Here is a 24,606-nt window from a genome sequence, read left to right as displayed (position 1 = left end):
CAAAATTATAACAGATCTCACCCTCCCAACATCACCACGTATTCCACTTACTAGGATTGCAAAACAATTTACCCCAGAACTTAGCGGCATTAGACAACTGTTTACAATGCTCATGGATTATGTGGGTCAGGGATTCACTCAGGGCACTGCAAAGATGGCTTGACTCTCTATTGTGGTGTCTGGGGGCCTCGGCTGGAAGATTTGAAGGCTGGTGGCTGGAATCATCCAAGGCTTGTTCATTCATTTGTCTGGTCGTTGGTGATGACTGTCAACTGAGACCTTAGCTGGCCAAAACTACACATGGTCTCTCTATGTGGCCTGGGCTTCCTCACAGCATGATGGTGGGTTTCCAAAGGTCAGTGCCAGAGAGCGAATCAGGCAGAAACTGTGTCTTTTTTATGATCTAGCCTCAGAAGTCACATAGCATCAATTCCACTGTACTACATTGGTCAGGAAGGTCACATACCCTGCTGAAATGGAATCAGAGGGAGCATCAACCCCACATGTTAGTGGAAGAAATAAATGTCAGTCCCATTGAATGAAAAGCAGATACATATGTATGTGTATATATGTCTATATGAAAAGATACATATATGAATATATGGACATATATAAAATCATCTTTGGAAAACACAATCTACCACAATTAATAAAAGAAAAATATCACAGTACAAAATAAAAAGTGATCAGCATTGTGATTATTGTGAAAGCAATGACCTAAGGACTCATATGACTAGAAATATACAAATAAAAAAAAAAAAACCTGAGCATTGTGCTTTCCAACCTTGAATCACTTCCATATTGCTTCCACTGTTTTCACTATGACTCTCTCATCATCTGCACCATTGTTTCTTTTTTTTACTAAAAATTGGCCTCTGGGATAGTTGTTTCTTTATACTCAAATTTGTTTAAAAAGCTAAGAAGATACTGCTACAGAAAATAAAATTTATTTTGCCATAATTTATTTGCCATCAAATAAAGGGTAACTTTAAATGTACTAAAAAGTTTTTAAAAGTTATTAGATGCCAGATATACTGCTTTTTTTTTTTTTTAAAGATTCTGAGACTGAAGCAAGCCATTTCTTTGTCAAGGAAACAACAACAACAAACATGTCAGCAGGTGTTACAATCACACTTCTACCAAATGAAGGCTCTCCCCTTGCCTTAATCTGAAAGATTTGATAGAGAAGTGGAAGGAAATGATGCCTATAGTGAAGAGCAGGGATAATAATGGCCATGTCCTTCTACCACCCAGGAGCCTTCAAACAGCTGCTGATAGGATGGCTTTACTTTCTTGGCAAACACTGATCCAACATGATAAAAATTCTAGATAGTGAAGCATTAATCTGTCCGAAACCAAATTCCTGGGATCTCTGAGGGAGACCATCATCTGGCATGAAATTGATGCTTATTCACTAATAAATGTATTTGTAATCCATCATTTGTCAAAAGCTAAGCTCTTCTCCTTGTGTTTGTGTGTGTGTGTGTGTGTGTGTGTGTGTGTGTGTGTTTCCACATAAATACTTCCCTGAAAGATCCAATGAACAAAAAAAAGACCTTGACTAGTTGGCTTCTGTATAAAGCCTAACTGCCCCCATTATCTTATTACCATTCTCCACATCCTGGTGGAATTGACTTTTTGTTTCCCTACTTTGGTATAACTAATGCTCCTGACCATTTCAGGGCCACCCTAAGTCCAGAGCCCCCAGGCAGACTTGCAGTTCTTAGTATGCAATTATCTAAATCCAATAACATTCATTCCTAAAATTATTATTAGCACTTCGTGGAACCAGTGTTGTACTAGGCTCTAGAAATGTCAGGGACAGCAAGAGATAAATACCTTCTTGGAATACAAAGAAAGGCACTTGGGGCCACAGCTATTTCTCCCCTATAATGTAATTAATTGCTTAGCAACCCCTTGTTTTTTGCTAGAGTATTCATTAAAAAACGCTACTTCCTAGGGATTCCTTGGCATTTTGTCTCAGCAGAGATGGTTAGATCATTTTCACAGCTTCTCCACCCGGACCTTTTCTTTGTGCTTTGCAGCAGTATTGAGAAGGTCTGCAGAGGTTAGGAGGAAGACAAGAACTGAATATTTATCTTCAGGGAATCCAGTCTGTAGCCTTTAACACACTCTTAAGACTTTTAACTAGAGTGTCTTCCTAGGCATGGGGCCGCATTGACAGATCTTCTTTTCCTTCTTTATTTATAGTCAGCTACAGTGAAGCTGTCTAAACCGGTGGCTCTATGGACCCAGCAGGATGTCTGCAAGTGGTTGAAGAAACATTGTCCGAATCAGTATCAGATCTACAGTGAGTCATTCAAACAGCATGACATAACTGGTAAAGTATGCAGTATCCCAGATATTTCACTCCCTTTCTTTCTCCCAGTCACGATGGCCTTTCCCATACCCTTACGAATAAAACAATATCTTCCTGCTGAAGTTTTCTGGCATGGGTTTACTTTCAAAAGGGTGATAAATTCCAGATCCATGTGAGCCATGCTATTTAACAAACATACATGGTTATTATAGAAAACTGTGAATTTTGAGCATCCATTGTAAAAGTATATGGGAATCAGGGTGCAGGGTTGGGGGATCCTAGAGAAAATAAGAGCACACCCATCAGAGAGAAAGGAAAGAAGAAAGTCTTTCACATGAACTTGGCTATGGAATCACTATGTAGATCTTCTAAGTAGAAAAGGATTCTAAATAGGAAAATGCTTTTTTAAAAATGTTTAAGATAAAGTATATTGACTTCTTTGACTGGGTGAGCTATATACCTGTATCCAATCATGTGAAAGAGTCCAGGGGAAACGTCAGTTTCCCTGACACTCCTGTCCTCTGGCCATCTGTTTCCCTGTTGACCATCTTCTAGTATCTGCACCTAGCAATGTTCCAAGTTTCTGAAATGGAGTATAATAATACTAACTCTCTGCCCTTGGGATGAATACTTTCAAGGCACAGATTACGGTTCCATTTAGATCAAGGGTGTTCGAATATTACATGTGGAGGTCAATAAGTACTTGAAAGCAGAAAATAGAACAGGATAGTGAACCATAAAGGGCCTTCAGATCAAGTCTCTCAATTGGGAGATAGAGTGGGCAAGATGGAGCAAATATGCCCACTGTGGAAGCCCATCAGAGTAAGGGGGCTTTTCCAGACCTTGCCTGCCCTTTCACCCTAAGATTCTGCTTGTATGTAGGCAACCCTTCTCTTTTCCCTTCACAGATGGTGCAGTGAAAGATAGGACTGAAGATACACTCTGTAAACCAAAACTGTATAGCTTCAAGGGAGAAACAATGTTAAGAAGTCATTTCTAGTCCAGATCTTTTTTTCTGAGAAAATGATTTCACTCTGGTGGTAAAGTGACTTGTCATGAAATAGCTGAACACTCTAGATGACAAACCTCTTTCCAAACCCATACTTTCTATCATGACAAATCCTAATCTCCCTCGGTCTGTTCACCCCATTACTATGAAAAGGGACCTGTTAAGCAGAGTATTTATTTTTGCAGTTCCACTCTTAGGCTGTAGCTGTGAGATCCGGGGCAGGTCAGTTCACCTTCTTAGAAGAGGTCTCAGTCGGTGGTCTTCTAAGTGTGTTTCATGGACGTGGCCAAAGGGATGTGGGTGTGCTTTGGGTAGAGGCGGGTGTGTGAACCAAAGCCACTCCCTTTATGTCTGTTGTATATATTTGAAACACACAGAAAACTTGATTGATTTTGAAAACTTGATTGATTAAAAAAAAAAAAAAACTTTTTTAAACATTTAAACACTAAATGTTCAAAAAAATGCTGAGCTAGATGATCCTAGATTCCTGCTGACCACATTGATATGTCTAAATATATAGGGAAAACACCCAATTGTAGCTCAAGCTGAGTTAACAAACAAGAGAGTAAAATCCTTCTATCTTAAATATAAGAATGGTCCTTTATGCATTTCTTCTCTGCCACTCCCAACTAGAGCCAATGGCCCTTTTGGATGAAATCCATGAAATTCGGAAGGCAGTGCGGGTACTTAGCTTCGATTCCAAGTGTCTACATTTCATTTTCTTAGTTCCTCCCTTAAGAGTATAAGAAAAACCCATCTAGGGTCAGTTATTCTACTCCTAAATGTAATCAATCAGTTAGTAACCATTTGCCTGATTATGGTAGCCTTCATCAGATAATGGCTGCTTAATGTTTCTTAATGCCTGTTTGATAGTAATGGCAAAGCCTTTTTCATGATCTTATTTGAAAGCAGTGTTATCTTTTATTAGGGGTGAGAATTATGAGGTCCCCTTGAGGGAAGGATAAGCATTTATAATGGTTTGAAGAGGATGAGCCTTACAGTCCTCAGAAATAAAGATTCATGCTTCAGTGGCTTCAGTGCGTATGGTATAAATGGTCCCACTTCCCAAGGTTTTCTGCTAAGTGACATGAGGACAGGAGTGTGGAAATGAGGTATGTATTTCAAACAGTTGTCATATGTTTTTAGTGGCAGACTTGGTCTTCATGAAACACACCTGGTATTGGGAAATCACAACTTTCTTGGGATCTTGGCAAGCTGCTTAACCTGGGCAATTTACTTAACCTCACTTCCTCATCTCCAAAATAAAGATAATAGTACCTGACTCAGAGAGACATTGTGAACATTAAATGAAATAATATAGGTAAACCACTAAGCTAACCATTTATTGACTCCTTTTACATGCCGGCATTGTGCTATTATTCATGTCAGGACTCACCTGGAGGTGTTGAAAAACATGCTGTTATTTCCTTTTAAGGGCAGCCTATTTTCTGGCAAGAAGAAGAAAGCAGGGAATTATTTGGGGACTTAGGGAACAGAGAGAATGATTTCAGATTAACTTTTGGTCTACATCTTTTTGACATTCACCTATTTGAAACCTCAGAAGACCACTCTCTTCCCCTGTTCTCTGGCCCCTGCCTCTCCAAGAGTGAATGCAAAATACCCAAAAGATCACAAGTGCCAAGTGGCCAGAAAATAGCTTTCAGGACTTCAGCCAGTGCACATTTACCAGCCCTATGATGCTAGAAGTTGTGGGAATCCCAGTACTCTTGGAGGCTGTGATGAAAAGAGCAAAGAGGTTTGTAAAACTCAAGATGTGATGACAGAGCAAACCTCACCAGGCTGTGCAGACAGTAGAGTGACTTTAGAGAGGACAGGGGAATGGTTACAAGTACCAGGTCACAGCCCAGAGCTGCATCATAGCCTTGTGATTTTGTAAAGGTTGCTGGGTGCACATCATCTTTCTTCACCTGCAGAGGAGGAGATGCTAATAGTATCTACCTCATGGTGTTGCTATGAAGGTGGTCCACAGTCACAATGAGCATACAATGCATGTGAGCTGCTGTGTTGCCCTGATGGTATCTGTGATAACAAAATGATACTCACAATGTCATCCAGCTTTATTATCCTGGGAAAGGAGGGAAAGGAGCATCTATGGGAAACAAAACATTCTGGGCTGGTAAATATCCTGTGCTAATCTTTAAGGCTGAAGAAAAGATTGTTCATGTATCTCTTATTTATGCTTAGATTCTCCTGAGTGCTGCTGTTCTTTTATTTTTCTTAAAGCAAGGATCTCCTATATCATGCTCATTGAGGAAGCATGTTATATCAGTGTTTTATACAAACATCTCTTGATTTAGAGGCACGTGGTCCAGTGACGGTAAATAAAAAAGACATATATTAAATGGAGAGAAAAAGAAGAAGAAAACAGAGAGAGGTTTTCTGCACATAGGTCTGAGTCAAGTCCTCCCTGCTGCCCTCTACCCCAGCCTTTGACATGTAATAGAAACATGATGCCACATGATGTCACACGTTAGTTTCTTGTCAGTAAAATGATAATATTTATCTTAAAGAATTTGGGGGAAGATTAAATGGGATGATGAATGTGAAGGGCCTGGCTTAATGACTCACGTATAGTGGACATTCATTCATCCTTTTAGCAAGTATTTATAGACTACCTACCATATACCAGGTTTTCAGAATATAGTGGTAAATAAAATAATCGTGATCCATGTAGGGAAAAAATTGTGCTTCCACGGAAAACTATGCATTGCTATCTATAGCACAACATTTGGGTTATCTAATTCTTTGATTCTAGGGAGCAACTTTATAACTCTGTGAGTTATAGAGAACAGAGAGTAATACAATATAATTTTTGTCCATTGACATGTAAATTCTGTTCCATAGAGGTTCAGTTGACTTCCCTAGCCACTGTGGAAAAGGTGAGTTTTACCTCCCATTTACACATTTATTTCAGTCTTCCTGATCTATAATCGTGTCTGCTGTTCAGATTCTCCTTTGAGCTGGTTTTAACATCTTGCCAGTTTCCTCATTAATAAGTTAAATTAAAATCTTAAAGATGTGCTCACTTCCATATTTGTATGACAGTCATGATTTTAACCTTTTCTGAAAATTACCCTTTAACCTCAGTAGTTGTTTAAATTGTCTGTATTTGTTTTTACAAAGAGTTATACTATATTAACATTTGTTTCTGTGTTTATTTGAAGAACTTTAAATTCTAAACAAAATTTTCCCTTAGGTGCTTCAAAGTCTAAGAAAACTTTAGACATATTTTAACCTATCAGTGTTCAAAATCTTTTGCAATATCAAAATTTTTGGTAATTTTATTGTGCCCAGGAGATACCTGCTCTTTGGCAGCAGATGTGTTTAATCAGAAGAGAAGCTACAGTAGTCCCCCCTTATCTGCAAGGGAAACATAGCAGGACCCCCAGTGGATGTCTGAAACCATAGATATTACCAAACACTATTTATATGGTGTACACATACATACCTATGATAATTTTTTTTAATTAGGTACAATAAGAGATTAACAAGAACTAATGATAAAATAGAACAATTAATAATAATATACCATAATAATAATTAGATAAATCCCTCTCTCTGTCTCTTGAAATATCTTATTGTACTGTACTCATCTATTTTCAGACCACAATTGATTACAAGTAACTGAAACCACACAAAGCGAAACCTTAGCTAAGGGGGGTGCTGCTGTACTAGTAGCATGAACTCCTTGCAGAAGCACACTTTAAAAAGAACAAGATGGTTAGAACACTGGAGAGGCATTAGGATATATAGACTGAAATCATGAGATTAGGTTTGAAGCAAAGAAATTTGTGTATGTTTCTGTGCTTGCAAGATTCTGTCCCTAGTTTTCTGAGGCCTGGCTTGAAATGCTGATGAGGAGACTCTACTGGGGCCAGGTGTAAGCTCACAGGCACTTTCAGATTCTTTTATGCACAGTCGAGCATCTCTTTGGGTTTGAAGTTTCTTCCTGTGGTGGTTGCTAACATCACCTCATCTCGTTCGGCTTCAAATCCTCTATCTGTGAAGGGTTCTTTCCCCTGCCAACTTTAAAGACTTGTTTTCAGAGGTGAGGCACTCAGAGCTCCCCAGAATATAAAATATTTTTTAAAAGCTGCTTTGAATGTATAAAGGGTTTCCTTGGTCTACTTCATGGACGAAACATGGGTATCCTTTACATGTCTGCAAGAATAAATAGTTGTCATATGAGTATCGCTTACAAATGATTCCTATTGATTTATCATATTTCTAAATGATTACCTGCAAAATAGATGGATGCCTCTGGTCCATTTTTTATGCTGCAACTATCACCCACTTGTACTTCTTTTCCTTTTAAAAAATATTCTGAGATGTAGCACCTTTAAATTGGACAGTTCTGCATATGCTATTGAGTAAAGGGAAAAATCACTATCATTTTAGGACCCTTGGAATGTGGCTCCATGCATTTGCTTACACTGTTCTCTTCAGTGCTGATTTTTCTGAGCTGTTCTATTCCTTGATCCTTCTGTGATTGTCTTCCAAGTCTTTTATTATGGTTAGAGTTCCCTGTAGAGACCAATGGGGTCTGTAGTTAAGAAGTGTCAAAAGAACTAGAGTAATTACTTTCTGTAATGCACTTAGGAGAATACTACTTAGTAGAATCCAGTATAACCAAACAAAATGTAGACATATTTAACTATCCAGTGCATCATCTACACATTTTCTCATCTTTATCACTTCCCCTCTGGATATTGTGTTCTGCTTTCCTATATCTTTGTATTTGTTTTTTCACATTTCTTTTTTGTGTGAACTGCTCTATAGTCTTATTGAAACTTGAGCATAATTTTATATTTACATAGTAAAGTTTCTGATATGATTAGAGCATAAGTTGTTTCTCCTAGTTTTCCAATAGAGCCATTGATTTTTCATTTTAACCCCTTTCAATGGAACACTTACTAGCTTTCTAAATTATAAACTTACTAACTTTAAAATATATAATTTATTTCTCAGCATTCTTAAACCAAGGGTACTGCACTTTGTTTTCTTGATGATCCAGGGGAAAAGACCTCTGAGTGTTGGAAACAACTTTAGATGTCATCCAAGGATTTATGGGGTCAATTTAAGAAAAAAAAAAAAAAAAGACCCTTTCAATGAGAAATAAACACAAGTGGTAGGTCAATGGACCTCAAAATACCAGCTCCATTCCTGATAAAAGTCTTTGGAGAGTGTAATTTATATCTATAGACAAATTTATTTACTAAGAATGTTTCCTCTCTAAATGGATCATCCCAGTTAGCAGCACAACTGAGCACTGCCTCTTTTAAGGCTTGGCAGAAAGCAGACTACATCAGGACACAGGTCTCAAGTGAGGACAGAACATGGGACTGGGCTGAATGAGTACCAAATGGAGGGCAGGAGAGAGGCCAGGAGCATTAGTCAGGAAGTCCCTCCACAAGGGAATAGGAAGAATGGAGGCTGAGTGTCCCCCTTACAATATAGCCACATGTTCCCCTGTGTACCCTTTCTGACATCCCTACTGTGTGGTTGGACAGCCTTTGCTTCAACACCTCCAGGGATGAGCATTTTATAGTTTTAAAAAGCAGTCTGTTTTTCTGTTCAAGATGTTGGATTATTGTGGCGGTGATGGTGGCAGTGGCAGTGGTAGTGGTGGTTGTTGTCGGTGGTGGTGGTGATAGGGGTGATGGTGATGGTGTTTGGTTTTGCCTGTACTCCCTCCTCCTCCAAGCTGAAGGCCCGCTGAACTACTTTGAAGGGTTCGCAAATGTCATACTTTCTACCATCCTGACACCCACCCATTCACCTGAATAATTCCAGTTTTCCTTCTGGCTTGAGTTTTAGATACCACCTCCTATAGAAAGCCCGCCTTAGTTCTCTTCATCTGGGTTAGGTATCTCATCTCTAGTTCCCAGGATAAGGCTCTATGGTAAGATTTATCACAGTAAGTTGGTAGTTGAAAAGTTTAATAAGAAAGTTTATGTTGAAGTTTGACTGAAACACACCCCTAGGTCCTGCTTAGGTTCCCAGGTTAGAAACTCTTGCTGAAGAAAGCTCCTGATGACTGCCCTCATTAGATTCTTGCTTCCTGGCATCAATGAAGCATAATGCTATCTTCCAGTCCCTTCCTTCGTTCTAGTGGACTATTTATTGGATATCCCCAAACGCCTCCTCCCAAGTTCCTATTACCAAATACAACATGTCCAGATTTCAGACACACACAAAAAATTACAAAGCATGCCAAGAGGTAAGAAAATAACAAACTGAAGAGACAAAGTAATCATCAGAACCAAATTCAGATATGACACAGATGTTAGGTTTACCAAATAGGAAATTTAAAGTAAATATGATTAATATGTTAAAGGCACTAATGCAAAATGTAAACTATATACCAGAACAGATGACTAATGTAACAGAGAAGTGGAACTAATAGACAATCAGAAGAAAATACTAGAAATAAAAAACACGGTGGCAGCAAATAAGAGTGCCTTCAATGGGATCATCAGTAGACTAAACACAGCCATGAAAAGAATCAGTGAACTTGGAGGTAAATCAATAGAAACCACCAAAACCAAAATGCAAAGAGTAAAATGAATGAAAACAGCAGAGCAGAACGTCCAAGAATTGTGGGACTGTATTAAAAGATGTAACATATGCATTACTAGAATGTCAGAAGAAGAAGAGAAGACAGAAGAATAGTTCAAATAGTAATGACAACAAATTCCCAAAATTAATCACAAATATCAAATCACATATCCAAGAATTTCAGATAACACCAAACAGGATAAATATTTGAACTGCTTTACACACACACACACAACAAAGGTAAAATTTTGAAAGGAGTCAGCTTTTAAAAACAAACAAACATCACATACCTTAGTTACAGAGAAAAAGAGATAAGAATTCCAGGGCACTTCTAATGAGAACCTCTTAAGCAAGAAGAAAATGAGTGAAAACTTTAAAGGGTTGAAACAAACAAAAATTGGCCAATTCTATATCCAATAAAATTATTCTTCAAACATAAAAGAAAAGGAAAGAGTTGCCCAAACAACAAAAACTGAAGCAATTCAGTGTCAGCAAACTGCCCAGCAAGAAATAATAAAAGTTCTTCAGGCAGAAGAAAAATGATATAGATCAGAAACTTGAATCAACAGAAAGCAAGGAAGAACGTCAAAAAAAGAATAAATGAAGGTAAAACAAATTCCTTTTTGTCTTATTAATTGATCTAAAAGCTAACTGCTTAAAGCAATAATAACAATAATACATTGGGTTTTATACCATAGAGTTAAGTAAAATGAATAACAGCAATGTCACAAGGGATGGAAGGGAGGAATAGAGAATGCTTTGTTATGAGTACCTGCAAATACATGTGAAGAACAGTGTTATTTGAAAGTGGACTTAGATTGCTTACTTATATTGTTAACTGTAAGGCAAACACTAACAATTTTTTTATAAAGGAAAGATAATCGGTGTGTTGAGAAGATAAAATGAAATGGCATCAAATACTCAGTTAAAATCAGAAAAGGTCAAAGAGAAAAGAGTGAAACAAGAGCAATGAATAGAAAAGTATAAAGATGGTAAATTTTAAGTCTATCAATAATGACCTTAAATGCGAATAGTCTTAACACAGTAGTTAAAAGACAGAGATTGTCAGATTAGGAGCAAAAAAACCTAACTATGTGCTCTCTAGAAGAAACACACTTTAAGTACACAGGTTAAAAGTAAAGTATTGGAGAAAGATGTATTACACAAACACAGTCAAGAAACTTATATTGAGTTGAGACAATGCAGACTTCAGAACAAGAGTTAAAAGAATAAAGAGGGCAATTAGGCTGAGCGTGGTGGCTCATGCCTGTAATCCCAGCACTTTAGGAGGCCAAGGCTGGTGGATCACAAGGTCAAGAGATTGAGACCATCTTGGCCAATATGGTGAAACCTGTCTCTACTAGAAATACAAAAATTAGCAGGGCATGATGGCATGTACCTGTAGTCCCAGCTACTCAGGAGGCTGAAGCAGGAGAATCGCTTGAACCCGGGAGGCAGAAGTTGCAGTGAGCCAAGATCATGCCACTGCCCTCCAGCCTGGTAATAGAGCGAGACTCCATCAAAAAAGAAAAAAAAGGCAATTACAGAATGATATAGGGTTACATTCTCCACGAAGACATAACAATTCTAAACATTTGCACTCTTAACATAGAGCATCAAAATACGTAAGGCAAACACTGATAATTTCAGGTAGAAATTGATAAATTTACCATTACCATTGTAAACTTCAACATCACTCTCTGATGATCTGAACAACATTGTCAATCAACGTGACCTAACTGGCATCTAGAGAACACTTCATAGTATGTATGTCCAATGTACATTCTTCTCAATAGATGCAGAGAAAGCATTTGACAAAATTCAGTGTTGATCCACAATTTTTAAAAAACTTATCAGAAAAGTAGAAATAACAGAAATCTTGATAAACAGCATTTATGGTGAACTTACAGATAACATCACCCTAAATAGTTAAAAAAAAATTTCTCTACAGAGTTTGACAAGGACATTAGCTTTTCTTACCTTATTTTTTTAAATTTATTTTTATGTGTGTGTGACAGAGTCTCACTCTGTCACCCAGGCTGGAGTGCAGTGGCATGATCTTGGCTCACTGCAACCTCCGCCTCCCGGGTTCTCCTTCCTCAGCCTCCCCCTAGTAGCTGGGATTATAGGCATCTGCCTCCATGCCCAGTTAATTTTTTGTATTTTTAGTAGAGACAGGGTTTCACAACGTTGGGTCAGGCTGGTCTCGAACTCCTGACCTCAAGTGATCCACCCGCCTCAGCCTCCCAAAGTGCTGGGATTACAAGCATGAGCCACCACACCTGGCTACTTACCTTCTATTAAATATTGTTTTGAAGACCCTGACCAGTGATATAAAGCAAGGAGAAGAACTAAAGGCAAACAGATTAGAAAGAAAGAAGTGAAATTATTTTTATTTATAGATCAAATGGTTTATATAAAAAACTGTATGATCTAGAGGTTGAGTGTTATCTAAAATACGTGGAACCAGAAGTGTTTTCAGTTTTGTATTTTTTTGGATTTTGGAATATTTGCAGAATACATACCAGTTGAGCTTCTCTAATCCAAAAATTTAAAATCTGAAGTGCTGCAGTGAGCATTTCCTTTGAGCTTCATGCTGGTGTTCAAAAAGTTTTGGATTTTGGAGCATTTCAGATCTTGGATTTTCAGATTAGGGATGCTTAACCTGTACGAAGAAAAAAAAATCCTACAAGAACTAATAATAAAACTTACTGCACAAAATACAAGATTACTATGTAATAGCTAAATAAAATATATCTAAGACTCTACACAGAAAACTGTAAAACATTGCTAAGAGAAATTGAAGATCTAAATAAGTGGTGAGATATCTCACACTTGTGGATTAGAAGATTCAGTGTTAAAATTATGTCCATTATTGTAATGATCTATAGATTAACTGCAATCACAATCAATATAACACCAGATTTTTTTAAATTGTACTTTAAGTTCTGGAGTACATGTGCACAACATGCAGGTTTATTACATATGTATACATGTATAACACCAGATTTTTTAAAATAAAATGAGCACATTGATTCTGAAATTTGTATGGAAGTGCAAAGACGTTAGAGTAGTGAAACTCCTATGGAAAAAAGAACAAACTTTTGAGACTTGCCCACCTAATTTTAAGAATTACTATAAAATAACAATAACTAAGATAATATGGTACTGGAATAAAGACTAACTTGTAGATTTTAACAGTAGAACAAAATAGAAATGCCATAAATATACTCACACATATATGGCCAAATGTTTTTCAAAAATCGTGCCAAAGCAATTCAATGAGAGAAAGGGTGGTCTCTTCACTACAGGATACTGGAATAACTGGATAAATGAACTTCAGCTCCTGCATCACACTATACACAACATTTAATTCGAAATAAATAATGGACCTAAATATAAAACTTAATTCTCTACAATTTCTAGAAGGAAGCGTAAGAGAACATTTTCACACTTAGGAATAGGCAAGGAATTATTAGACATGTCCCCAGAAGCACTTAGTTTAAAAGAAAAACATTGATAAATTGGTCTTTTTATTTCTTTTCTTTCTTTGTTATTGTTTTTGAGACAGGGTCTTGCTCTGTTGCCCAAGCTGGACTTGAGCTCTTGGCACAAGAGATCCCATGACTCCAGCCTCACATGTAGCTGGGATTACAGATGCACACCACCACAATTGGCTTCTATATTGGTCTTGATCCAAACTGAAAGCCTTCTGCTTTTCTAAGAATCCATCAAGGGAATGAAAAAGCCCAGCCACAGACAAGAAGAAAGTACTTTTATTATATATCTAAAAAAGAACTTGTATACAAAATACATAAAGAACATTTAAAACTCAAGAAGATAACCCAATAATATGGGCCAAAGATTTGAAGCCATACTTCACAAAGAAAATATAAGAATGGCCAAAAGGCACATGAGAGTATGCTCAGAAATATTAAGTCATCAAGAAAATGCAAATAAAAACCGCAATGAGATAATACTTTTCACCCAGTAGAATGGCTTAAATTCTAATACTAAGCCATACCCAGTGTTGCTGCGGACGTGGCACAGGTGAATCTCTTGTATGTATGTTGTATGTGAGTATAATATGGAGTCACCCGATTTGAAAATGTCAAGTTTCTTATGAAGTTAATCACAAACTTATGAGATGATTTTGCAATTCCACTCTGAGGTATCCACCCAGGAGAAATGGAAATGTATGTTCTTAAAAATTATAGTCCAATAATTTCAAAAGTATCCACCCAGGAGAAATGGAAACCTATGTTCTTAAAATTATAGTCCAATAATTTCAAAAGAGATTAGAATAGCCAAAAATTCTAAACAACCCTTATATCAGTCAAGAGGAGCATAAATGAATTGTGTATTCATACCAAAACCTCTTCTCAGCTATAAAAAGGAACCTGTTACTGATGCATGCAACGTGAGTGAATCTCACATTGTGCTCGGTGAAACACGTTAAACACAAAAGGGAACATAATAAGTGATTCTAGTCATATGAAATTCTAGAACTTGCAAGATTAACTTGCAGGGATAGCAGTCTGATCAGTGGTTGCCTAGAGTAGTGCGTAAAAGGGAGACTGACTGTAAAGGGGAGTGAAAGAGGTGAAAATGTTTTGTATTTTTGTCAGGCATCATCTACTTGATATTTCAAATATGTGGGGTTTACTGTATATAAATTATGTCTCAGTAAAGTTAGTTTATAAAAATTTGTGTATTTTTCCAGTTTTTAAACTACATACCGTTCTTTTTTTTTTTTTTTTTCTTTTTTGAGACAGTCTCTCTCTGTCACCCAGGCTGGAGTGCAGTGGCCAGATCTCAGCTCACTGCAAGCTCCGCCTCCCGGGTTTACGCCATTCTCCTGCCTCAGCCTCCCGAGTAGCTGGGACTACAGGCGCCCGCCACCTCACCCGGCTAGTTTTTTTAATTTTTTTTTTTTAGTAGAGATGGGGTTTCACCATGTTAGCCAGGATGGTCTCGATCTTCTGATCTCGTGATCCGCCCGTCTCGGCCTCCCAGAGTGCTGGGATTACAGGCTTGAGCCACCGTGCCCGGCCTACATACCGTTCTTAAAATGAAAAGATAAAAGTGTTATCCTACATTTTTTCCGTTTTGTCTATAGGATCATTTAGATTAAAGATGGATGGATAGATGGATGGATGGATATGGTTTTATATTTATCCAGAATGTAGATAATTATAGATAAAATTTGAAAATCCATGTTTGCATTTTTTTTTTCACTGAAAGGGTAGTCTGAAGGTACCAAAGCATTCTTATAAAGAAAGGCATGGTGTTGCCTGTTGCTGGGAGATGACTGCTGACAAAAGAACAATACTCTCTCGTCTTCACCTTGAAATTCTGCTCATCTGAGTCTTCATCAGTGCATCCAAGACTTTTGGATTTCATAGACAAGTTAAATTACAGAAAGCATTTTTGCAAATGACATACAGTTGCCAACTTTTGTATTTTGCCAATTAATATTTTTTAATTAAAAAGTACCCTCACCACCATTTTATAAACCAAAGGAATTTTAACACAAAATACTCATGATTTCAAGACAGATTTTTGCTTGAAGAAAAAATGTACATTATTTTTATTTCTCCCATTTTCATCACAGAACAGCACCAATTTGTAGGCTCACATAAGAAAACCACTGCTCCAAGGACACATTTACTGATACTCTACATTCAAAATGTATTTAGTGATAGTATTTGACAGGAAAAGAGTGGAAATTGTCACTAGATGAACTATTTGTTTCATAAATCAGAACTAGCAGGAATATTCTTACTATGGGAGCAGCCTTGCTTTAGAAAATCCCAGATATCCTTAATAATGCCCATCGTTTCTTGGAGGCTTCTATGTGCAGGATGCTCTGCTGAGAACCACATGGACTCTAGTTCTGTCCAGTACATGTGATACCTGTCCAGTGCCCAGAACTGTGTGTAGAACTCCTCAATACTAAAGAGTTAGTGGCTCTCAACAATCTCGCAAGCTGTTGCAGGTGAAGAAGTGAGGCTCAGAGTTCAATGGGTGACTCAAGATAATTAGAGGAGCTGAGCACTTACCATCAACAGGACCCACCACACAGGCTTGTTGGGAGGATGAAGGAGTTGAAACCCAGACAGTATTTAGAACAATGTCTAGCACATCAAAGGACATGAAGAAATATTACCTATTGTCATTACTAGTCAATAATTAGTGAATTGATCATCATTTAATGACACCACTATGAGCCAAACACTGTGCTGAGAGAGATAGACCGTATCCTATTGCTGTGAAATATTATATAGAAAAGCAGGGCATCATGATGTCAGGTTGCAAGGGACCTCCTTCTGTCTCCTTCTTTTCACATGAATAAACAGAAACCCAGAGACTAAACTGATTTGTACAGGGGCACCAGAAAATGTTCAAAGCTTGGTGACACGGCTGTGGAAGAACAGGAGACCCATTCTTATGAAAAGTCCATTAAGTTACTTCACTTAGAAGTAACCAGAGTGGGGTTCTGAAATGGACAAGACATTCTTTTCATGGGTGTGTTTTTCCAACCACATTCGAGGAGCAGAACGAAGCCCTTATAGCAATGGACTTGATCTTCTACTGCCTCACCTTTGACCAGATCCAGTTTTGTTTATTTTTTTCTTCTTGTCTTTATTCCACTCTCTAGTCTCCTGTGATAATCACACGATACTAAATCAAATGTGATCAAACATCTACATCTGCCTCCATTGTGAGTGTTGAGCTTTATACCCTATCAGAGAAACTAAGTCAATTAAGCATGATCCATTCTGTTGTCCCCATTTTAAAAAACTTCTGTTTCCATTTGATTTCTTTCTTTCTTAGACAGGGCAGTGGTCTCACTATGCTGCTATGCTGCCCATGCTGGCCTTGAACTCATGGGCGCAAGCAGTCCTCCTGCCGCAGCCTCCTGAGTAGCCAGGGATATAGCTGTGCACCATCATGCCCAGCTCTGATTTCTTTTTCATTGATGACTTGTTAATTACTCTGTAAGTTTATTTTTTGGTTTTGGAGTCCAATTGCAAAGCAATCAAAGAAAGCACTGGAGTCAGACTGCAAAATTGGAGACACCTTCTCCCCTTGGTTTTGCTCCCATTTTCTGTTTAAAAATTAATATACCACAGCCAGGCGCAGTGGCTCACACCCGCAATCCCAGCACTCTGGGAGGCCGAGGCGGGCAGATCACAAGGTCAGGAAATCAAGAACATCCTGGCTAACATGGTGAAACCCCATCTCAACTAAAAATACAAAAAAAATTAGCTGGGCATGGTGGCAGGCACCTGTAGTCCCAGCTACTCAGGAGGCTGAGGCAGGAGAATGGCATGAACCCAGGAGGAGGAGCTTGCAATGAGCCAAGATCCCGCCACTGCACTCCAGCCTGGGCAACAGAGCAAGACTCCGTCTCAAAAAAAAAAAAAAAAAATTAGTATACCACATGCTCTCTTCCTGTCAAGTCAGAGTTCCCATCCTTACAGAGTCTGCATGTTATTGGGAGATCAAAAATTAGACCTGTTAAAGGCAATCAGCTAAGTAGACCAATGACTCTTTTCCTTTAGATGACATCATTTATGGTGAGGAGCCTGATGTCATGTGTTATTGTTGGAGGAAACTGAAGCCCACACATGTGGGATTGATGGTATTTACAATCCTGTGGCACTATTTCAATAAAACACAGCTATCTTCAAGAGATCTTGGCCAGCATCCTTTTAGGACACTGTGTTTGATCCCCCATGTTCCCTGTTGAAATTCTTATTAGAGATATTTTTCAATTCCCATATTAACTGTAGGGTAATGTTATTCTTAGATGTTTAGAATACTCTTGCCAAGCTTTGTATCTTTGATACCTAGGAAAGATTAGAGAAAGATTGGACTGTGTGACCTGCGATAGAGTGCATTCCATTCATTATTCACGGTGTGTGACCTTGGCCAAGTATGTCTAACCTCACTGAGCCTCAGTTTCCCTTTCCCTAAAATAAAATTATGATAATAGGTATCTTATACAGTTAGTATTGGCTATGATTATTGATCTGTAGTTGTAGGGACCCTACATCAAAGTTTGTGAGAAAGCACTTTATAAGTGGTAAAGAATGATAAACATATATGTGTTACAGATATACATGTGTATGTAAAGAATTACATAAATGCATATATATACACATATACTTACATGTGTAATTTTTGTTTTTTTATTGTTTAGAAGCATCTCAGTAATCTAGTTAAGGCCCTGAAAGCTAGCAATTAGTGGTAATTTCTCCAGCCCATGAAAATTTCGCCTTGCCCAGTGTGTTTTTTGGTAATAATGATTATTGTAAATATCAACCCATTTCCTAAACATATACTTAGCATCGAATACTCCCAAAATATTTATCTAGTAATTCAAGGTATAAAGAATTCAGAAGATGTCGTTCTTTCCCTTCCTTAAATTATCTCCACGTTGGGGAAAACCATGTATCTTAAAAAATACGTATTGAGGGTTTATATGCCAGGCAATCCAGGAAGTGTTTTTCATATATTGTTTAATTTTATCTTCACAATAACCCTTTAAGGTTGGTGTTACTATTAATATTACTATCATTTAACAGATGAGGAGAGTGAGGTTCCAAGACCTTAGATAGCTTTTCACATGTCATACAAGCCCAGAGGTGGCAAAACCAGTATTTTAACCCAGGGCTGTCTGAATCCAAAGCTCATGCTTTGACCCGAACACTCTGAGAGACAGTATCTTATACGTGCAGGTAAGTAATGTAGAAAATAAGCATTGGGGTGGACATGCTTATAACCCTAGTAAGACATGGGAAGGAACTCTTGTCTATAAGCCTGGTTGACTGGGAAGTCTGCTTAGAGAAGGCTGGATTAATACTGTGAACATTTTAGAAGGTAAAGCCTCTCAAGATAAACATAAAACTTCTAAAATCTCAAGTTGTGTGTATGTATTTTGTTTACCTCTCAGTGAATTTAAAAAGAAAATATAACAGCCTGTGAGCCATGGACTCACCACTTCAGGGCCTCAGACCCTGCCATTTCGCCCCCTTGTGTATTACCCACCTGAGTCCCGAAGCTGTTTGGGTTTGTAAACCCTCAGGAGGGAAGAATAAAGGAGGTGTAGATGGATCAGAAGAATAGGTTGCAAGCTACATTACAGAATGCTTTGAGGGCCAGGCTAAGGAAATCAGATTTTTGCTCTCTCGGGTATCGTTCATTACCCTTTAATGACGTGACATGTGACATCATGGCTCTCTGCAGCCTCCATCCCCTGGGCTCAAGCCCCAGAACCTCCACACACAGCCTCCCGAGTAGCTGGGACTACAGGTGCACACCACCACACTTTGCCTTTTTTTTTTTTTTTTTTTTTGTATTTTTCTGTAGAGACAGATTTTTACCATGTTGCCCAGGCTGGTCGAGGAAAAAAAGACGCTCCCTTTCCCAAGGCCAGTGACCTAACTGTGGTCTTCTCCTTGCCTACCGTCCCTTGCTCCTCCCACACCACTGTTTTCATCTGTTTCTCTTCTGGGTCTTCAGAATGTCTCCCTCCACTTTTGCATTTCAGTTTGAAGACATGCTGCATGCTGTATCCATCTCCTCTTCTCTCTTCTGGCTGCCACTTTTCTGGTCTAAATTTTCAAAAACAGAACCATTTAGTCTCTCTTGTTCCTATGATCCTGCCTCATGGCTCTCTATGAAAGTATTCTCTGGTCTTTTTAAACCAGACTGAACCAAGCTGCTACCTGATTATTGAGAATCAATGCCTACTGAATAAAGTCACAATTCCTAAGTTTGGCTTGTGAGGTTTTTTGTCAGCTTCATTTTAACCATTACACCAATCCATCCTGTCCTGAAACCACAGTACATCACTCTCATTCTTGCCTCAGTATTTGCTTGGTGAACTTTTGGTCATTTTCAGGTCCTGACTGTAATTACCCCCCCTCCTCCCTACCCTCTCTGTACCTCTCCAAGCAAAACTAATTTTTCCATTCTGTGTTTGCTTTACATTTTACACAATTAATAAATGAAAGCTATTATTGTTAGCATTATAACACTTCTCACATGATATTAAAGTTATTTGGTTCCATGTTCATCTCCCTCCCACCAGCCCAGAAACTTCTCTAAGGTAGAAATTATGTCTGATTTATCTTACTATCTCTAACTGTGTTAACCCAGCGCCTGGCATAAAGTAGGCAATTAATAAGTGTTGATTGGATTAAATTGGGTTTGTTCTTCCTTTGATAGTTATAGCATTGAACTTAAAGCCTTTCTTCATTTCTGTTGATAAGAATACTTTGATTCGTCTTTCGGTTTCCTGATTTTGCATCCTTTTCATGAAGCTCATCCTATACTTCCCTATCTGCAGCTTCTTATAATTACATTGCTTTAATGTTCCAGTGAGTCTTCCTGTCTCATTCTTGGAGAAGCCCCATTTTACTTTTTTAAAGAACTCCTATTTTGGATCTGTACTAAGCCCCAGAATGTCATCTTCAAGTGCGGTTGAATGACACTCTCCAAATACTGTAGCATCTTGAGCCCCACGTACCTTTCGGCAGGTCTTCCCAGGACGTTGTGGTAGACTGTGTCAGAACTTTGCTCAGTGCCAAGAGTGATTATCGCAGTGCTGTGGAAGCTCACTGAGTCTGCTGAAATTTAAGTCAGGTGCTATTTTGTAGTGTAGAAGCAAATATCCTTTATCTAAAAAGCTTCTATTTAGGGCAGCAGGAAAGAGGCCCTAATCTGTCACACCATAGGTGCATTGAATGCAAATTTCCATGTGCTTCACAAGTAACAAAGTGCAATACAAATACAGTGTTTTGTTTCAGACACCCAAAATGTCCAAATTTGGATAGAATAATGCTATTAATAGATTTTGGTTTCCAGTCCTTTGTGGCAATTTAGCTAACCCTAAAACTACCTTGGTGACATTGATAGATACAAGCTCAGCAATTACAGCTTAAACAGGAGCAATGAGAATAGTAACTGACTAAAGTATGATTCCATTGAGCCATATAAAATTGCTAATATGGAACAATTTTTACTAACAAAAGTGGCAGTTTCATTAGTTTGCCATGATAGCAGAGTAATGCATTTTATTTATAGGAAGTAGAAAATAAGTAGGAGCATAATATTTATTGAGCATCTACTAGGTGCCAAACACGATGTTTAGCACCTTTTATGTATCGAATACTTTAATTTTGATAAAATCTCTAAGACGTGTTATCCATCTCATTACACATGAGGAACCTGACGGGTGAAAGTTATGACTTCCCTAAGCTCACACAACTAGTAAGGTAAAATAAATAAGACCATATTAGGAGGATTCATCTAAACTGGGTTTTGGCAAACGTATTTTGTAAAGGACCAGATAGGAGAGCCATTTGGCTTTGTAAGTCATAGGATCTTTGTCACAACTGCTAAACTCCATGTTTGTAGTATGTCAACGAAAGAGGTGGCTGTGTTCCAATAAAACTTTATTTACAAAAGCAGGTGGCAGACCAGATTTAGCTCAGAGGGTTGTAGTTTGCCAACCCCTATTCTAACCTCTTCTTCCCTTTGCCCAAATCAGATGTTTCCTCAGTGATATTTGTAAAAGAAATTCAGAATTCTTTTCTAAAAATGTGCTACTTTTTTTCCTTTTTACATACTAAATGTAGGAAAATGAGAAACTGTACATACACAAAAAAGAAAAAATATATAAAATTCCCCTCTAATTCTTACGTCCAGAAATAATCTCTTATGTAAACATTTTGACATGTATCCTTTCAGATAGTTTTCTCTATATGCATATTTATTTCTAAGAATGGCATCATACCTTAAAGGCGTGGCATAGTCTTCTCTCTTTCACTAAAAAATATATTGTGAATGAATTTCTGTGTCAGTGGTTGAATACACAATATGTTATTTGACTGTTTGCAGTTATTCTCTGGATGTTGTCAGTTATTCTCTGGATGTTGTATATGTGTCTGTTTTCCAGATACATTGTATGTCTAGTCCCATATGCTTCTCCATTCAACCCATGTCCCCCCTTCTTTGGCTGCATCCATGGCCCAGATTCTTAGCTTGTATTGTGAATTCTTCTACTTTCTACTCTCCTACATACATACACACACACACACACACACACACACACACACACACACACACACACACAGAGGCACATGCAAAACATAGCACCACAAACCTTCCATCTCTACATCAATTAGCCCTTAGTTGTAAGAGTCCCAATTTTCTTTCTCTAGCATTTGTACCTTGATATCTATCAGATTTCTTCACTTTTCCCATGATTGTGGCCGGTCACCAGAGTGAAAACAGACCTAGGTAAATGAACAGCAGAAGAAATCATACATCTCCAAGGCCCTGTCACTGTCCTCTGTAGAGGCCACCCTTGAGGGCAGTGTAATTTCTTTGAAAGTTTTCTTTCTGTCTGCCTCCCTCTTCTCCAAGGTTCTTCCAAAAGAGAAACTTACACAGCTTTTCTTCAATTCATTAAATTTTCAGCATCTTTCCCCAGTGGTAGGTACGTAGCAGGTAACATAGACAGGAGGACATTAGAATTCCTTCCAAGGGAGCGATTTCAAAAGGTCACATGTTGCCACAGTGTCCTTCTTTATAAATCTTTCAGGGGATGGTGAAGCATGTATCTAGTGGGGGAAGATAGGACTTCTGTAGTTATTTCATAAGGATCTTAACCCTAAAACTTCCACTTAGTGATACATTCACAGTGATGATCAGTTCAGCACATAGAAAAATGGGGACAAGATATGCTTGCCTTTGCAAAATGAGCTCCCACTAAGTTCAAGTAAAAGAATAGCCTCTCTCCCAACAAATGAAGAAAGCTACAGAGCAAAGGATGAAGTGATGGTTGGGCTGAAAAATGGTACAGCTGTAGACTATAAAGGGGAAACCACTTAGTGTCTCTAAACAATTTCCTGAACATACTCAGTTAACTATTCTGAGGAAGTCCCCAGAATCTTACAGGTTTTGTTCACAAAAAAATTCCCACTGATATTTGTATCACGCTTGATATTTATAAAGTGATATTTCACACACATTTTCCAACCTCAGAACCCTGTTGATAGAATATTAGTGTGAAACTCTTTTCAAATGAGAAATCTAGCAGCTCAGAAATATTAAAGAACCAAAAATTGACCCTGACACCATAGCCAGCAGATGGCAGTACTCAGCTCCTCTGACACCTAAGGCTTTTCTTTTTCCCCCTCCAGTTCAAAGAAAAGTCCTTACTTCCATCATTTTTGCTTTGTTAATTAAATACTCAGTACATTCACATTTGACTAGAATACAGCCTTCTGTGCTGTTAACATGCAAACTAGAGGGGAAGACTTTTGACACCAAGAAGGAGATTGTCCTAGGAGAACCAGAAATCTAGAATGATATAAATTGTCTCAGGCATAGTCGTTCCTTATTAACGTGGAAGATATTAATCACCAAGAGAAATTGCTACCTTTAATTAGAAATAGAAGGGCAAGGAAAATTATATAGTAATCCTTTTTTGAGATAATTAGCAAAATGTCAGGGACAAATGGACTAGAAACAATGGAGAAACATATGTTTTACTGATGTTTCTCTTTGATCATGTATTGGATGCTGTAGTGGCAAAAGCATTTCCTGGTTGGAAAAATTATCCTTGTCCTTTCTTCTGCTTTTTATTTAAGAAACTGGCTGGCTTTTCTTTTGGGGAGCTTTTGCAGTCTATATCCCTTCTTTATCACCTCTGGCTGCACACGTTTGAGTTGGATGTTTTTAGTACATTTAAAAAGAAGGGCTAGGGAATAAATTGAATCTACAAACAGGTCTACCCTGTTTCTTGTAAAGGGCATCAGTAGAAAAGACTGCTGCATAAACCACTAAGGGTGAAACCAGGTCGGGCTCAGAAGGTAATCAATAGTTTAATGCTTTGAAACTTCATAGTTTAAAAAGATAAATGTTACAAGTATACACTCGTTTATTTGGACGCACTACCTCAGATTTTACAAAAAAAAAAATTGTCCTATTCCACAGAAACCACACAGAGGGTAGGCATGAAAGAATAGGGATGAAGTTGATGATGGGCAGAAAGAATATAAGGGCAGAAAGAATATAAGGAAAGAAAGAACGAGTCAACTGGAAGTCAGGTGTGCCCCAGCCAAGAATATTCTATCAGGTCATGCATCTGAAATGGGGCTCAAAGGCCTCATGTCCAAAACAATGGAGTTTTAATAGAAACCAACCTCTCAAGTATGTTTTAACACTAAGATTCTAAATTGGGCATTTAGGAATTGAATATTAAAGAAACTGTTGTTAATAATAGATTATTATACAAGATGGCATGGTGAATTGCCCTACTCAGTAATTGATCTAATTTTGTTTCAGTGCCCTTTTATGTCTTACAGTGTTTGAAAATAGTAACATTTCTTTCCATTGCAATTATTCTGTGGTTTGGATCTTTAATTTTTAGGGAATTTTCTTTTTTTATTCTGGACATGTGTTTACTTACTGAATATTTTATCATTATCTCTATTGAAGTTTAATTATTTACTGATTAGCTAAATAATTTGTAATTTATTATAAGTTGCTAATTTACAGATCATTCATTACCTACTAATTGTTCAATTATCTTTAAATTAGTGTTCATTAATTTACTCAATAAACATTTGCTGAGCTATTACTAGATGGCCAGCTCTATCTACTAGAATGGAAACAC

The 24,606-nt window shown here is 37.8% G+C and overlaps 1 protein-coding gene across 3 annotated transcripts in view; it reads left to right on the top strand.

Annotated features, from left to right (window-relative positions):
• SAMD12 (sterile alpha motif domain containing 12) overlaps positions 1 to 24,606 on the top strand; it is a 497,711-nt gene that overhangs the window by 177,407 nt on the left and 295,698 nt on the right. For all 3 annotated transcript variants that reach the window (XM_023224820.2, XM_026454595.2, XM_023224815.1), the window contains exon 3: positions 2,212 to 2,341. In XM_023224820.2, coding sequence (XP_023080588.1) covers positions 2,212 to 2,341 — 130 coding nt within the window. The remainder of the gene's footprint in view (positions 1 to 2,211; positions 2,342 to 24,606) is intronic.

The sequence above is a fragment of the Piliocolobus tephrosceles genome, chromosome 7 (assembly GCF_002776525.5).
Source record: "Piliocolobus tephrosceles isolate RC106 chromosome 7, ASM277652v3, whole genome shotgun sequence".
Taxonomy (NCBI): Eukaryota; Metazoa; Chordata; class Mammalia; order Primates; family Cercopithecidae; genus Piliocolobus; species Piliocolobus tephrosceles.
Note: the sequence above shows the minus strand (reverse complement) of the source record. Positions and strands in the feature narration are given on the sequence as shown.